At 37.9% G+C, this 17,873-nt stretch overlaps 1 protein-coding gene across 3 annotated transcripts in view; it reads left to right on the top strand.

Annotated features, from left to right (window-relative positions):
* Positions 1–17,873, top strand: part of KLHL2 (kelch like family member 2) — a 126,677-nt gene that overhangs the window by 49,381 nt on the left and 59,423 nt on the right. Inside the window, exon 1 of one of the 3 annotated variants that reach the window (XM_032632630.1) lies at positions 7,756–7,900. The exons of the other annotated variants lie outside the window; for them this stretch is intronic. Within the exon in view, the coding sequence (XP_032488521.1) occupies positions 7,859–7,900 (42 nt within the window). The 5' untranslated portion in view covers positions 7,756–7,858. Of the gene's footprint in view, positions 1–7,755; positions 7,901–17,873 lie in introns of those variants that run through there. 3 annotated transcript variants of the gene reach the window in all.

Genomic DNA, 17,873 nt, shown 5'->3' on the forward strand with positions numbered 1-17,873 from the left:
TGATGGTGCCTACTGTTAGGCTGATGACAATGTCTTTGATTCAGGAAGAGCTCCCCTGAGTGAACAGTGATCCGAACGTACAGCTCCTGTGTTCTGGCTTGTCTGGAAAGAGACTTGGTAAGGGCTAGGCAGTTGTAATGACCAGAGCTAAGTAAGTTTGGGATTGTGGTGTCTGTTAGGGAACGGACAGCAAACCCAGAATCTGGGGTCATGCTCAGTTCTGTGGGGCTTTAGGGTTCACATTGTGGCTTGGTAAGCATGGGGGTGCTTTGGGGGAGCATACCACATTTAGCACAGCAGGATTAATGATGGACCATAATCATTGATTAGGCTCCTAATAAACTTTGCAGTCTTGGTCAGGATCAGTTTAGGACTGAATTGGACTGAACTTGAAGATTTAAGGCTTTTAAGGTCTGCAGCTAGACCAGGCTAGTTCACATAAAAATTAATAACGATTTTACTGCTTTTTATACATGGCTTGCTCTTTCCCTTTCATACTTCTAAGCTATTGAGCTTGCCTGTTTTTCCACTGCCAGTATTGGTCCTGATAAATTCCAATTTTCAATAATAGTTCATTAAAAATTTATGGAGCATCCATTTTGTGCCAGACAGTGTTCCAGCTGTTGGTGATGCAATATCAAACAAGACAGGCAAGGCTTCTGTCCTGAGAAATGTAAAGCCTCTTACTTTGCATGTAATTGGGTGTTTCTAGTGACTGTATATATGTGTACATTAGCCAGTGTGCATCATTCTTAGGATCTAGGTATCTAAGTGATATAATTAGTAATCAGAGGATTGTGTGGTTAGTGTGGAGTCACAGAGAAAGGGGTTTGCTTCAAATGGATAAGAGAGGGCTCTAATGGACTATCAAACACACATTTCTAGTGACTAGAATATTGATTGAGTGCCATCAAATCCAGTGTCTCTCCACACTGTGTGGTATCCAGAAAAACTCTGACAAATAACTGCTCTTCAGATAACCCATTTCTGAACATTTGATATTCAGTAGTTGTCTTTTCTACCCTCAGTCACTTGAGCATGTGACAAACTGTACCAGCCATAGTGCTTGTTGAGGCCAGAATTCCAACCAGAGGGTAGAGGGCTGTAGTATTTTTGAACTATCCATCTGTCTCCATATGGAAATTGAATAACATGGACCATTTTGCACCGTATGTTAAAAATAATTTTTTCTGACAGAGACTGTAACTGTACACTTGATTATGGTTTAAGCTTGGTTACAGTCATGTTCTGGATCTGCCCTTTAGTTATCCTGATTGAATGACCATTCTCCATTCTCAGCCACGCATTTAGAAGTTGCCCAAGTACCAAAGGAGTTCAGTAGAAGGAAGGCTCATCTTCAAGGTGAACAAAACATCTACTGAACAGTTTTACAAATTTTTACAGTGGCATCTTAGCATAAAATTATTTAAGTGAGTATATAATACTGTATATTTAAATTATTGTTGAACAACTCAACATAATAAGGAGCCCTTAGATTGGCTGTCTGCTAGAAACTTCATGGGCCGGTGGACTCTGGCTAGTTGTCCTATTAGAATTCAAAGCTCAAATCTTGAACTTACTATTGACTTCACTAATGGCCTTGAGTAAGACATTAACCTTTCTGTCTGTTTTACAGCTATTAAATGAGGCTAATGATGCTTTGACACCTCGTAGAAATGTTGTAAAGTATACTAGTTAAAGCTTCTAAAAATATTAAAGTGCTTTATGAACGTTAGCCAGAAAATGGAACAGCAATAAAAAGACTTGAGGCTGTGGGGAAGAAGAACTCATTTGAGATTGTTTGGGATTGCTGGATAAAAAGTGCTCATGTAATCTTTCCCTTACTCTATATTCTCAGTCTTTATAACCAGGATGTATTATTTGTGACCAAAAAAAAAAAGATTCTTAATTTGCTATTGATTTCTCTCCACCCAACAAGTCTTGTGTATTTGGATTAGTGTGGAGACAGCACTCTGGAGTGATGGCAGTACTGTTTCGTATCTTCGATTTATAACAGCCTTTTCCATTGGTTTGACTGTGGTGGCTGCAGATATTTCTCATAGCAGAGTCTACAGAAAGCTTACTGTTTTTCCACTTGAGTTCTGTTTCTCTTATGAGGTAGAGCATTAAGTCCTTTGTGTCTAAAAGGGTTTTGGCAGAGGATGTGCTTGGAAAACACTTGTTAAAACTTAAAAAAAAAAATGCCTTGAATCAAACCTTTAGGATTAGTGGTTGTTTATGGTATAGCAATGAAAATCCTATCATGGGAGTGAATTTATCTGACATTCTAATACCTAGAGATCTGTTAACTTAGTATTTTATCACTTTACCAGAATAGTGATAATTTTAGTTTATTGTTATTATCCAGAGGCAAAAATGATGACTTTCTTTTACATTAATAATTACTGTAAAATTTTAAATTATTTACAATTGAGTTTTGATCTTAACTGTATTTTATTATGTTTTAAGTTAGAACTCTGTAAGCCTCATAATTTTAGCCAAAATATTTGACCAATGAGAACATCCATTTTTAATCATGCCAGTTAAATTATGTTTTACTCTATATAAGTTAAGAGTATAGAACAGATGAAGAACTTATTTAAAATTTAATATGGAAGAAGCCATTGAGGTCAGCTAGTTTGAGATAATCTAGTAGCTTTATTATAAGAATATCCTATAGAACTAGATGGACATCACACTTGAAGTGGTTTTTTAAGTTCTTGTTTGGAGAAAAGCTAGTTACTCCAGAAGCATTAGTAATTATGTTATTTGCTGTAACTTCATATCATTAAAATACATAATCTTTGAAGATGTCCAGATGGTTGAGTCATTTTGGAGTCCATGTTTTAAGGCGCTGCATGTGGTATATAAAAGGTATTTATCTTGATGAACAAAAAATGACTCTATCCTGATTATGACTTAGCATCTTATAAGCAACATTGAATAATTTGTGCAAGGATGAGAAAAATTAGAAATAAATCCTTATCAGGTGGATTATTTTTTCTTGATCTTTGATCTTTGCCTCATGTTTAGGTATGGAGCCTGTGTGGGAGATAGGACGTTTGCATCTGGCATGTGGCCAGTGTTAAGGGTCTGTCCGTCCAAACCAGTTTAGGTGGTTAGAGTCTAGAGCTGTTAATTTATCTGTGACTCTGGCATATGTGGTTTGAGATAAGCCAAAGGTTTTATAAGCCCTAGCATTATTGACATACAATTTTTAAAAATTACTACCTTTTGAACCTTGATGTATTAATCCCATTGTCAGGTTAGTAAAATTAATGCACTTCTGATCATCTGTTTTTTTTTTTTTAATATTTATTTATTTATTTTTGGCTGCGTTGGGTCTTTGTTGCTGCACGAGGGCTTTCTCTAGTTGCAGCAAACGGGGGCTACTCTTCCTTGCAGTGAGCAGGCTTCTCATTGCAGTGGCTTCTCTTGTTGCGGAGCATGGGCTCTAGGTGCGCGGGCTCAGTAGTTGTGGCTTGCGGGCTGTAGAGCGCAGGCTCAGTAGTTGTGGCGCACGGGCTTAGTTGCTCCACGGCATGTGGGATCTTCCCGGACCAGGGATCAAACCCGTTTCGCCTGCCAATGCAGGCGGGTTCTTAACCACTGCGCCACCAGGGAAGCCCTGATCATCTGGTTTAAGTGTACTTGTGCCTTTCCTGAGGACATATAATTTATGATAACTTTACTTTGTGAAAGTATAGCTGTACCACTAACATGTATTCAGAAGCTTTATGATGACTAGTGTAGAAATTTGGTCATGTAAGTACATTGATTTTTGGCGGGGGTTAGTTTCTTATTTAGGATTCTATCAGATAGGATTATTATTTTCCATTAAATATTTTGTTTCATAATTTATAAAGTCCTTCCACTGACCTCTGGTTAATCTCAGTGGTGGCTTAAAGCAATTGTTTCCCCCCACCTGGTGGGCTGTAGATTACATTCCATAGATTTTAACTGTTCAATTTGCTGTTCAATTTGCTAAGTGTTAACAAATGCATACACCTGTTAAACCCACCCAAATCAAGATATTGAACATTTATAACTTCAGGCCCCTTCCCTGTAAATCCCTCACCCTAACTCGAGGGTGATATGATCTCCATTATAATATATTAATTTTGCCTCTTGAACTTCGTATAAATAGAACCACATAGAATGTATTCTTCTGAGGCTGACTTTTTTGGCACAACGTAACATTTGTGAGATTCACGTATGTTACCACATGTTCCAGTAGTTTGTTCTCCCTTATAAATATGCTGAGTACTCCTTTGTGTGGATTTACTGCAATTTACCATGTTGAGGAACATGTGTTTAAAGTTTTTGGCTGTTATGAAGAAAACTTAAAGCACTTTGGTAAGGGACATTAACAATAACACACTATAATTAAGCTCTAGTTGGGGTCAGGTAGAGGCTGTTATTAAGATGGATGAACTTATTTAATTGCCTATTATATATGATTTTATTTTTTTCTTTGTTTTGCTTAACATGTGTTTTCTTATCATGTATTTTCTCACTTTTCATTCTCCAGAAATAATTTGATTTTATCTTACAATCTCTTTTTTATGTTAAGTCTAGGCTTTGAGAAACAAAGTTGAGAGATGATGTATGAATATTGATTGCAGACAAGGTCGAGATGAGAGAACACAGAATAATTTCTGATGAAAAATAACATGTACCTGAAAAGAGCTATTTGTCTAAGGAGTAAGCGTGTATGACGTGTGTGTGTGTGTTTGTGTGTATGAGAGAGAGAGAGAGAGAATGTGTGTGCACATATGCACATGCATATATGTCTGTTTTGATTTAGCATTATATTTACAAAAAAACAAAAAAAATCTTCAAAAATTATTAGCAGTCTCTTCAGCCTTGAAAAAATCCCATTGAAGTAAATTTGGTAATCTATGGGGTCCTCTGAATAATATAAAGCAACTTAGAAAGAAGATGGAAAAGGAATAGGCATGGACAAAAAGGGCGAGAGGAAGGAGAGGACAGAACGAGAAAGAGAGGAAGAGGAGGATGTAGGATGTAACTGAGTCATACTGTGCCCTCACATGACCCAATTTTTTTCTTTAAAATACAGATCTTGCTTAAGGCCTTACTCATTTTATTACACATGTAAAGTTGTTCCCCATTAACTATTCTATGATACCTACTGAACACTGATGGTTAGATAAAGACTCTCCCATTTTTATCAACATTACAGATTTTGGAACAAGGAAGAAATATTTGTTGATGGAAGAATAATGAACCCTTGGTAAAGGATCTCTTAAATTGATCATATTAGGAATTTTCTTTTTTCCTTCATTTAAAAAATTTCTGGTTTTCAGACATGTTTGAATGAAAGTTTAATCCAATCCTATTTGTGCTTAGACCAGATGACTGACACAAAAGGGAGATAATGAATATGAACTACTTTGACAATTATATTTGGCAGTTAATTTGGTGATTATCATCCATAGTTGTAAATATATCCATGCAACACCTTTGAAAAGTCAGAGGTGTCCTTAGTCCCCTGTATTAAGAGATGTATATCTTACTTCTGTTCTTTGAGTTAACTGATAATCTTGGCCCTTTAAACTTGCCTGTTTTTATTTTAATTAAAAAAATATATATTTTTGAGGCCCACTGATGGCACTTGTCAGTGTCTATTTTCTTCTTTAGACAGTAGGTCGATGCCTTAACCTCACAACCCTGATCTAACCGGCTTAAATTCTGGTTATGAAGGTAGTTGTTTGTGAAATTCTGAGGTTGTGAAAAGGAAGAATCTTAGAGGATCTGATGGAGATACAGAAGAGAATTTTGACCTATAGAAGTAAAATGTATGTTCAGTTTGTCGAGAGACCAGCAGTCATGTTTTTTGATTTGTAGTAATTATAGAGAGGAGAGACTAAAGGAGAGGAGATTAAAATGGATTAATTCTGATTAATGATAGGAGAAATAGAATAAAATATTCTTCTTGGAAGAAGGGACTACCTGCCTTCTGTGTTTCAGTTACTTTGCTAAATGCTGACCTCACTTAGTCTTTGTAACATCCTGGACAGAGGATGTTTATTTTTTTTTTTACAAATCAGAGAATTCCAGCTCTGAGGGGCTAAGTGACTATGGTGATACAGTGAGTATGGAGCTTATCCAGCCTTCAAGGCCAGAGCTCTCTAACTCTAGAGCTTGTGGTAGAGTTTCCATTCTCCATTCTTTACACACTAACTCCATTCTACCCCTGAGGCTTTACAGGAGCTCAGTGACAGATTGGGGATTAATATCAACAGCTCCTGAGTACTCTCATGCCTGTGAACTTTAGACTTTGTGATCCAGAGACCACTGTGAAGGGCAGGAGCACTCGGATGATGGAAACTCCACATGCCCCTACCAAATGTAAGCACTGCCTTTTAGAATCCAGGCTCTAGGATGACTGGTATATTTGTTCATTTTGTTCACTCCCAAATCCCCAGAACCTAGACTAGTGGTTGGTATTAATTAGAAGCTCAATAAACGTTTTTCAAATGAATAATGAGGGAATGCCCATAGGATAGGTTGGCCCTGTTTGATGAATCGAGGCTGAGCCAGGCAAGAGGTCCTGGCAGGACAGGAGGAAGGGGACCTGGGAACAGACATTTGTACTTTCTGGGCAGGGACTCAGGGTCATGATTTTGGTTTCTCAGAGAAGTGGCCAGTACACAGTACAGTAGGGTCCACTGGGAGAAGGGACCTAGTTAGGGGAGCATGTGGGCCGGAACTGGGTCTGGGGAGCAGAGCATCACAGTGCCCAGGGCCACATCAGTGTGGGGATAAATTAGTGCCCACTGGGTTGAGCTGCTTAATTAGAGCCCCAACGTTCTCTCTGCTTAGAGATAAGATTAGATTTAGATCTAAAGCTTCCAGCTATGGAACTGATGGATGCAAGGGCAGGGAGGCGAGCTGTCATTGAAGGACCCATGGACCACTTTCTTTACTTATGTCCACAATGTGTTAGGAAAAATGAATCCTGTGGGAATGTTCAGGTGTTTTGTTTGTTCAACATTGTCTTACTAATCAAGTTCCTTGAGATCAAAGGAACGTGATTGATGTCCATTAAACTTTTTCTAGTATGATTATAGGTTAAAGCTGTGTATTCACTTAATTTTATAATATGATTGTATCTTATTGCAAATATTTAAGAAATATTAGTTTTTCAACCATTATTAATTTTCATTGTCATTGATTATAATATTTCATTATGTGAGTGTAACATAATTTAGTTAATTGTCATACTGTTCAATCTTTAGTTGTTTCTGGTTTTTCCCCTACTCTTATAAGTAATGCTAAAGTAGAATTCATGGATGTAGCCTGTTTCATTTTTTGAACTATTTTCTCAAGGTACATTCCCAGAACATACTTTCAGGGTCAAAGGCTTTAAACTTTTATATTTTTTGGTAGCTCTTTATGAATGTTGCCTGTTTCCTTTCTAAGAGAGCTGACTAGTTTACAGCGACAGCAAAAATGTGCTAGGGGCCAAGGTCTACTATACCTTGACCTGAATGTTTGATGTTAATTTTTTTAATCAGTAGTCATAAAATGCTCTTATTTTAATTTATATTTAATTGATAATTAGTGAGGTATCAAATATATTTTCTATTTTTGTATGTTGTGTTTGTTCTTTTCCAAATTGTCCCTGATTATATCTTTTACTTTTAGAATATTTGATGCAAAAAGAAAGCAACCTTATGCTTATTGTGAATGATCTGGCATAGAACGTCATCTTGTGAGGGAGAAAGGAAATCGTGGCATTTCATTGTAATGGGATTGAATGTTCAAACTAAGAACAAAAGCCTTGAATTAGCGCTAATGTGCTACTCTGGTCATGTGCCAGGCACTGTGTTGAATGGTTGACCAACTTTTTAAATTTTTTCAACAACTCTGCAAGGTAGGTGCTGTCTTCATTGTACATTTGAGTCACTGTTGACTAAGTTGGAGACTTTAGAGAAAACTTGGGTTAAAAATAATGGAAGAAACAGCTGTAAAAAGGGTAGTATAGGAGAGGGGGCTTTCATCCTGCCTGAAAACCATATTGCCCCCATATTTCTTCTTTCAGTGCTACCTTTGCCTTTCTCCTTCATTTATTATATCATTGGAAATCACATCAATTACAGATGTGTTCTGCTTAAGAGTCAGCCTCTTTTAAAACTTTAAATACCTCTGGAAGGAATTTGTCCTGGAAGGTGATGTGTTATTAACTCTTAATATGAATTAATAATACGATGGCTTTCCTTTTGACCCTGTTGGCAGTAGCTATCCCAAGGAATGGAGCTTGGGTTGGGGGGGGAGGATGTTCGGAGGGGGAGGTAAGGTAGGTGTATTTAGAGGATGAAACACTTAGCAGGAAAGGCAGATCTGGGTGGAGAATCATAGCTGGGTACACAGCACAGAGAACTGGCTGCCTGTGGCCCAGCTTTAGAGCTTTGAGATGTAGAAGTGCGAATGAGGTGGCAGGATGCCAACGACAAACACTTCCTATTTCAAAACTCTGTCCCTGGCCAGGCCTACATCCCAGAAAGAGGAAGGAAACTTTCTTCTTCCTTCTCTGTACCCACTGCCCCCTGAGGTCCTGGCAGTCAAGTAGTAATATTATGTTCATTGCTATTGTGGTTTATAACTATTTTTAATACTGTTTCTATGAGTAAATGTGCAATGAGTTTCATGTAGCCAGTTGAAAAAATAAACTTGTGGAACATGACTTATTTATAAATTGGGGACTAAATGCAGATTTTAGAAGACATATGCTAATGAAAGTTATAGGTTATATTTCATAATGAGGCTTTTTTAGTCTAACAACATACAGCTTCTTTAGCTTTGGGGATAATTTCTACCCTCTGCTCTTGCCCTTCGGACAGCTGTTTACATGTTTTCATGTCATTCCTGGCACACAAGGCCCTGGCACTTTAAATAAACAGGTGCTTCTGTTATGACTATAAGATGGCTGGGAAATTAATAAAAATTTGCTTTTTAGCAGTACACTGACTGTAACGTTAATAGGGACTGAGCTGTGAGCATCGTGTTTGCATGTTTTCCTAGACATCTGGAAATCTTACATCTATGGAATAATCAGACCCCATGGTGGTATCTTCTAATAAACACCCTGCTAATGGCTCAGGATTTAAAAGATTTACTACATAAATTATTTCCCCCTATGGAATAAGTACCCAAGCTGAAAATAAACTACAGATCCTAATAGCCAAGCAGAAGGAGTGTACTTGTCTAAGTGAAACATCTTATATGTAATTTGGCTTGTCAGACAATGTGAAGTAGGATGAAAGCTTCTTACTTTAAAATGTGCAGCTGGTGTAAGAGTGTCATATGGGTGCTCATTGTTTGGCCCGGGTGTCTTCCGTGCCAAGTGTTCTACTTGTCTTCAGGAGCCAGCGGTAGCTTTCCTCCCACTTCTTTGTTTATTGCAGAAAATATCTCCACAGTATAAAGTGTTTAGGCTTTATGTGTCTCCATACGTTGGAAATCAACATATCTAGATGGGAATTTTTTTTTCTGTTTAACAAAATGATAGCATATGGAGTTAAATTTATTTAATCAGCTGGCATGTTCTTTTACTTCATGTTTCTCCGAGCACTTAAAGAGATTGCTATTCACATGAACAAGAAGAGGAATGTGTAGAACATCTTACTGTTCTACACAACACTAGCTTTATGACTAAAGGCCTTTCAGCTTCATGGTACTCAGAGGACAGGCCAAACTGAGGCAGTTTATGGTGAGTGGTGGGTGATAGTCACTAAATAAACAGCTCACTTACCACTGCTATATTGGCTAGAATTCTAGAGGTCCAGAAAGGCATTTCTTTACTTGCTTCTCCCTGACTTTCTTTAGAATAATATGTGACCATTTAAATGGTGCATATTCATGATTGAAAATTTAGAAAATACAAATAAAAAGAAGAAAATAGAAAGCCTCCATACTGCTGTTAACCAGAGATAACATCCCCATTAACAATTGTGGAATATTCCTCTAGTACTGTCTCTGTGTTTATATGTATGTGTACTTACAAAAAAGGGGACTGTTTAGAAATTAGCTTTTTATACTAAATATATTAGGAACATTCTTCCTAGTCATTAACTATTTATCTACTATATCTCTTTTAATTCAGTGGGCCCACCATATCTTCAGGTTCCACATGTGCGAATTCAACAAACCAGAGGTTAAAAATATTTTTTAAAAAAATTCCAGGAAGTTCCAAAAAGCTGTGTGCTGATAACTATTCACATAGCATTTAAACTGTATTTACAACTATTTACATAACATTTACATTTTATTAGGTATTATAATTAATCTATAGATGATTTGAAGTATATGGGAGGATATGTGTAGGTTATACGCAAATACTACACCATTTTATGTAAGGGGCTTGAGCATCTGTGGACTTTGGTATCCTTGGAGGATCCTGAAACCAGTCCCCAGTGGAAACCGAGGGACATCTTTGCTTACAAAGTATTCAATTTTATTGATAATATAGAATTTGCATAATCTACGCATTGTTATTGGACATGTAAGTTCTTTTCAATATTCGATATTGTAAACAGCACTGTAGTTAATATTATAACTAAATATATCCACATCCACAGTTTGTTCCATGTGTAGTATAATAGACTGGGGTTCCCCCGAAAGCAAAGCTTTTGGGCAGTTAGTTTAGTTAGAAAGTGATCCAAGAGAGTGACAGTGAGTATATGGGGGATTTGAATTGAAAAGGAGGGAAAACCATTTCAAAATGTGGTATAGATATAAATGTGGCATGTTTATTTTCACCAGGACCTTTTCAGGAGCCTTATGAAATGTGTCTCAGAGCTATCTGCTTGGGGAAGAAAATGGGGAAGCATTTATCTGTCATCTTCCTTTGAACCATTCTCCACTGGTCCAGGGTGGTCCCACAAGCATTGTTTCCCCTGTGCTTCCAGGTTGTGCAGGTGTGGGTCCCTAAGTGCACCCCCAGTAGGCACACAGACAGGTATGGTAGGGGCTGGGGTGAGGCACTGGTAAGTTACATCTTCACAAAGGTGATCAAGTCGTACTTGCACTTGGTTGTTGCAGTGGTAGCTTGACCAAGAGGTGGGACTGAGAGGATTTGCAGTAGGACACAAGTGTCCCATATACATTTTAGAATAGTATTTCTGGGTCAAAAAACATCCAAAATTGTATCTCTTAAAATACAAATACCCACCAGAGTAACAAATTAATTTACTTTCAGGTTGATATATTAAGCACCTATATATTCTCCTGCTACCTGAGGATACAATAGAGGGTAGAACAGATGTGACTACTGTCTCAGAGTATATGTTCTTTTGCAGGGATAGAGAGAGTCAATGTGGGAACAGATACGTAAAGATTGATTCTGACAGTGCTGAGTTTTACAAAGCAAATGAAATGGAGCGATGCTGGTAGTAGTGACCTGTAGGAGCTGAGACCCTGGTGAGAGCACCAGGGTCTGAGTGGAGAGCATCAGAGTTGATGGAATAGAACTAAGGGGGAAACGTAGGAGGAGTCTGTAGGAAGGAGTGGTGAGGGCCAGCCCCAAGACAAACTGCCTACTTTACATTTTTTCGTAGGGCTTGGCATACCCAAGAGAGATGTTTTAGCTTTTGGAATGTGGTCCTCTCTAAATATATACACTAAGTGGGAATTAATCACTTTTAGATTATTAGAATATATCATTAATATTCAGACTATATTAACAATATAATTGCTTTTTCTTTGACATTTTGTAATACACTTCAGGATCTTAGAGTGCCTTAGGATTTTAAAAATCAGTCTCAGAGTTAATACTAGTGAAGCATATTGAAAAGGAAGCAAATGAAAATTTTCCATTAGATCATAGTGCTTTGTGGCTATAGAGGTTTATTGTATCAATGTACTTCCATTTCGACCTGAATCAAGATGATGGAGTAGAAGGACGTGCTCTCACTCCCTCTGGTGAGAACACCAGAATCACAGCCAGCTGCTGGACAATCATCGACAGGAAGACACTGGAACTCACCAAAAAAGATGCCCCACATCCAAAGACAAAGGAGAAGCAACAATAAGATGGTAGGAGTGGCACAATCACAGTAAAATCAAATCCCATAACTGTTGGGTGGGTGACACACAGACTGGAAAAATCATATACCACAGAAGTACACCCACTGGAGTGAAGGTTCTGAGCCCCACGTCAGGCTTCCCAAACTGGGGGTCTGGCAACGGGAGGAGGAATTCCTAGAGAAACAGACTTAGAAGCCTAGTGGGATTTGATTGCAGGACTTCAGCAGGACTGGGGGAAACAGAGACTCCACTCTTGGAGGGCACACACAAAGTAGTGTGCGCATTGGGACCCAGGGAAAGGAGCAGTGAACCCAGGGGAGACTGAACCAGACCTAACTGCTAGTGTTGGAGGCTCTCCTGCAGAGGTGGGGGTTGACTGTGGCTCACTGTGGGGACAACGACACTGTCAGCAGAAATTCTGGGAAGTACTCCTTGGTGTGAGCCCTCCCAGAGTCTGCCATTAGCCCCAACAAAGAGCCCAGGTAGGCTCCAGTGCTGGGTTGCCTCAGGCCAAACAACCAACAGGCAGGGAACCCAGCCGCACCCATCAGCAGTCAAGTGGATTAAAGTTGAGCTCTGCCCACCAGAGCAGCAGTCAGCTCTACCCACCACCAGTCCATCTCATCAGGAAACTTGCACAATCCCCTTAGATAGCCTCATCCACTACAGGGCAGAGGGCAGAAGCAAGAAGAACTACAATCCTGCAGCCTGTGGAACAAAAACCACATTCACAGAAAGACAGACAAGATGAAAAGGCAGAGGGCTATATACCAGATGAAGGAACAAGATAAAACCCCAGAATAACAACTAAATGAAGTGGAGATAGGCAACCTTTCAGAAAAAGAATTAAGAATAATAATAGTGAAGGGGATCCAGGACCTCAGAAAAAGAATGGAGGCAAAGATCGAGAAGGTGCAAGAAATGTTTAACAAAGACCTAGAAGAATTAAAGAACAAACAAACAGAGATGAACAATACAATAACTGAAATGAAAACTACACTAGAAGGAATCAATAGCAGAATAACTGAGGCAGAAGAACGGATAAGTGACCTGGAAAACAGAATGGTGGAATTCACTGCTGCAGAACAGAATAAAGAAAAAAGAATGAAAAGAAATGAAGACAGCCTAAAAGACCTCTTGGACAACATTAAACGAACCAACATTCGCATTATAGGGGTCCCAGAAGAAGAGAGAGAGAGAAAGGACCTGAGAAAGTATTTGAAGAGATTATAGTCGAAAACTTCCCAAACATGGGAAAGGAAATAGCCACCTAAGTCCAGGAAGCGCAGTAAGTCCCATACAGGATAAACCCAAGGAGAAACACGCTGAGACACATAGTAATCAAATTAGCAAAAATTAAAGACAAAGAAAAATTATTGAAAGCAACAAGGGAAAAACAACAAGTAACACACAAAGGAATTCCCATAAGGTTAACAGCTGATTTCTCAGCAGAAACTCTACAAGCCAGAAGGGAGTGGCAAGATATACTTAAAGTGATGAAAGGGAAGAACCTACAACCAAGATTACTCTACCCGGCAAGGATCTCATTCAGATTCGATGGAGAAATCAAAAGCTTTACAGACAAGCAAAACCTAAGAGAATTTAGCACCACCAAACCAGCTCTACAACAGATGCTAAAGGAACTTCTCTAAGTGGGAAACACAGGAGAAGAAAAGGACCTACAAACACAAACACAAAACAATTAAGAAAATGGTAATAGGAGCATACATATCAAAAATTACCTTAAACGTGAAAGGATTAAATGCTCCAACCAAAAGACATAGGCTTGCTGAATGGATACAAAAACAAGACCCATATATATGCTGTCTACAAGAGACCCATTTCAGACCTAGGGACACAGACAGACTGAAAGTGAGGGGATGGAAAAAGATATTCCATGCAAATGGAAATCAAAAGAAAGCTGGAGTAACAATAATCATATCAGATAAAATAGACTTTAAAATAAAGAATGTTACAAGAGACAAGGAAGGACACTACATAATGATCAAGGGCTCAATCCAAGAAGAAGATATAACAATTATAAAGATATATGCACCCAACATAGGAGCACCTCAATATATAAGGCAACTGCTAACAGCTATAAAAGAGGAAATCGACAGTAACAGAATAATAGTGGGGGACTTTAACACCTCACTTACACCAATGGACAGATCATCCAAACAGAAAATTAATAAGGAAACAGAAAAATGACACAATAGACCAGGATTTAATTGATATTTACAGGACATTCCATCCAAAAACAGCAGATTACACTTTCTTCTCAAGTATACATGGAACATCCTCCAGGATAGATCACATCTTGGGTCACAAATCAAGCCTCAGTAAATTTAAGAAAATTGAAATCATATCAAGCATCTTTTCTGACCACAATGCTCTGAGATTAGAAATGAATTACAGGGGAAAAAATGTAAACAACACAAACACATGGAGGCTAAACAGTACATTACTAAATAACCAAGAGATCACTGAAGAAATCAAAGAGGAAATCAAAATATACCTAGGGACAAATGACAATGAAAACATGACAATCCAAAACCTATGGGATGAAGTGAAAGCAGTTCAAAGAGGGAAGTTTATAGCTATACAAGCCTACCTCAAGAAACAAGAAAAATCTGAAACAAACAATCTAACCTTACATCTAAAGGAACTAGAGAAAGAAGAACAAACAAAACCCAAAGTTAGCAGAAGGATGAAATCATAAAGATCAGAGCAGAAATAAATGTAATAGAAACAAAGAAAACAATAGCAAAGATCAATAAAACTAAAAGCTGGTTCTTTGAGAAGGTAAACAAAATTGATACACCATTAGCCAGACTCATCAAGAAAAAGATGGAGAGGACTCAAATCAATAAAATTAGAAATTAAAAAGGAAACGTTACAATAGACACCACAGAAATACAAAGCATCATATGAGACTACTACAAGCAAATCTCTGCCAATAAAATGGACAACCTGGAAGAAATGGACAAATTCTTAGAAAGGTATAACCTTCCAAGACTGAACCAGGAAGAAATAGAAAATATAAACAGATCAATCACAAGTAATGAAATTGAAACTGTGATTAAAAATCTTCCAACAAACAAAAGTCCAGGACCAGATGGCTTCACAGGTGAATTCTATCAAACATTTAGAGAAGTGCTAACACCCATCCTTCTCAAACTCTTCCAGAAAATTGCGGAGGAAGGAACACTCCCAAACTCATTCTGTGAGGCCACCATCACACTGATACCAAAACCAGAGAAAGATACTAGAAGAAAATAAAATTATAGACCAATATCACTGATGAATGTAGATGCAAAAATCCTCAACAAAATGCTAGCAAACAGAATCCAACAACGCATCAAAGGATCATACATCATGATCAAGTGGGATTTATCCCAGGGATGCAGGGATTCTTCAGTATATGCAAATCAATCAATGTGATACACCGTATTAAGAAACTGAAGAATAAAAACCATATGATCATCTCAATAGATGCAGTAAAAGCTTTTGACAAAATTCAACACCCATTTATGGTAAAAACTCTCCAGAAAATGGGCATAGAGGGAACCTACCTCAACATAATAAAGGTCATATATGACAGACCCACAGCAAACATCATTCTCAATGGTGAAAAACTGAAAGAGTTTCCTCTAAGATCATGAACAAGAAAAGGATGTCCACTCTCACCATTATTATTCAACATAGTTTTGGAAGTCCTAGCCACAGCAGTCAGAGAAGAAAAAGAAATAAAAGGAATATAAAATGGAAAAGAATAAGTGAAACTGTCACTGTTTGCAGACAGCATGATACTATACATGGAGAATCCTAAAGATGCCACCAGAAAACTGCTAGAGCTAATCAATGAATTTGGTGAAGTAGCAGGATACACAATTAATGCACAGAAATCTCTTGCATTCCTACACACTAATGATGAAAAATCTGAAAGAGAAGTTAAGGAAACACTCCCATTTACCACTGCAACAAAAAGAATAAAATACCTAGAAATAAACCTACCAAGGGAGACAAAAGACCTGTATGCAGAAAACTGTAAGACACTGATGAAAGAAATTAAAGATGATACCAACAGATGGAGAGATACACCATGTTCTTGGTTTGGAAGAATCAATATTGTTAAAATGACTGTACTACTCAAAGCAATCTACAGATTCAAAGCAATCCCTATCAAATTACCAATGGCATTTTTTAAGGAAGTAGAATAAAAAATCTTAAAATTTGTATGGAGACACAAAAGACCCCAAATAGCCAAAGCAGTCTTGAGGGAAATAAACGGAGCTGGAGGAATCAGACCCTGACTTCAGACTATACTACAAAGCTACAGTAATCAAGACAATATGGTACTGGCACAAAAACAGAGATATAGGTTAATGGAACAGGATAGAAAGCCCAGAGATAAACCCACACACCTATGTTCAACTAATCTATGGCAAAGGCGGCAAGGATATACAATGGAGAAAAGGCAGTCTCTTCAATAAGTGGTGCTGGGAAAACTGGAGAGCTACATGTAAAAGAATGAAATTAGAGCACTCCCCAACACCATACACAAAAATAAAGTCAAAATGGATTAGAGACCTAAATGTAAGAGCAGACACTATAAAACTCTTAGAGGCAAACATAGGAAGAACACTCTTTGAGATAAATCACAGCAAGATCTTTTTTGATCCACCTCCTACAGTAATGGAAAAAAAACCAAAAATAAATAAATGGGACCTAATGTAACTTCAGAGCATTTGCACAGCAAAGGAAACCATAAACTAGAAAAAAGGATAACCCTCAGAATGGGAGAAAATATTTTCAAATGAATCAACGGGCAAAGCATTAATCTCCAAAATATATAAACAGCTCATGTAGCTCAATATTAAAAAAACCAACAATCCAATCCAAAAATGGGCAGAAGACCTAAATAGACATTTCTCCAATGAAGACATACAGATGGCCAAGAAGCACGTGAAAAGCTGCTCAACATCACTAATTATTAGAGAAATGCAAATCAAAACTACAATGAGGTATTACCTCAGACCAGTTAGAATGGGCATCATCAGAAAATGTACAAACAAGAAATGCTGGAGAAGGTGTGGAGAAAAGGGAACCGTGTTGCACTGTTGGTGGGAATGTAAATTGATACAGCCACTATGGAGAACAGTATGCGGGTTCCTCAAAAAACTAAAAATAGAATTACTGTATGATCCAGCAATCCCACTACTGGGCATATACCCAGAGAAAACCATAATTCAAAAAGGCGCATGCAGCCCAATGTTCATTGCAGCACTGTTTACAATAGCCAGGTTATGGAAGCAACCTAAATGCCCATCGACTGATGAATGGTTAAAGAAGATGTGGTACATATATACAACGGAATATTACTCAGCTGTAAAACGGAATTAAATTGGGTCATTTGTTGAGACGTGGATGGATCTGGAGACTGTCATACAGAGTGCAGTAAGTCAGAAAGGGAAAAACAAATATCGTATATTAACGCATATATGGAACCTAGAAAAACGGTATAGATGAACCAGTTTGCAGGGCAGAAATTGAGACACAGATGTAGAGAACAAACATATGGACACCAAGTGGGGAAAGCCGCAGTGGGGTGTCGGTGGTGGTGTGATGAATTGGGTGATTGGGATTGACATGTATACAGTGATGTGAATAAAATTGATGACTAAGAAGAACCTGCTGTATAAAAAAATTAATTAAATTTAAAAATTAGAAAAAAAAGATTAGGAGACCAAGGACCTGAGACCCTGCACACACCGTAATCTTGTCAGCAACCCATCCCTTGGGAAGTACTGTTATAAAAC

This window comes from Phocoena sinus, chromosome 5 (assembly GCF_008692025.1).
Source record: "Phocoena sinus isolate mPhoSin1 chromosome 5, mPhoSin1.pri, whole genome shotgun sequence".
Classification (NCBI taxonomy): domain Eukaryota; kingdom Metazoa; phylum Chordata; class Mammalia; order Artiodactyla; family Phocoenidae; genus Phocoena; species Phocoena sinus.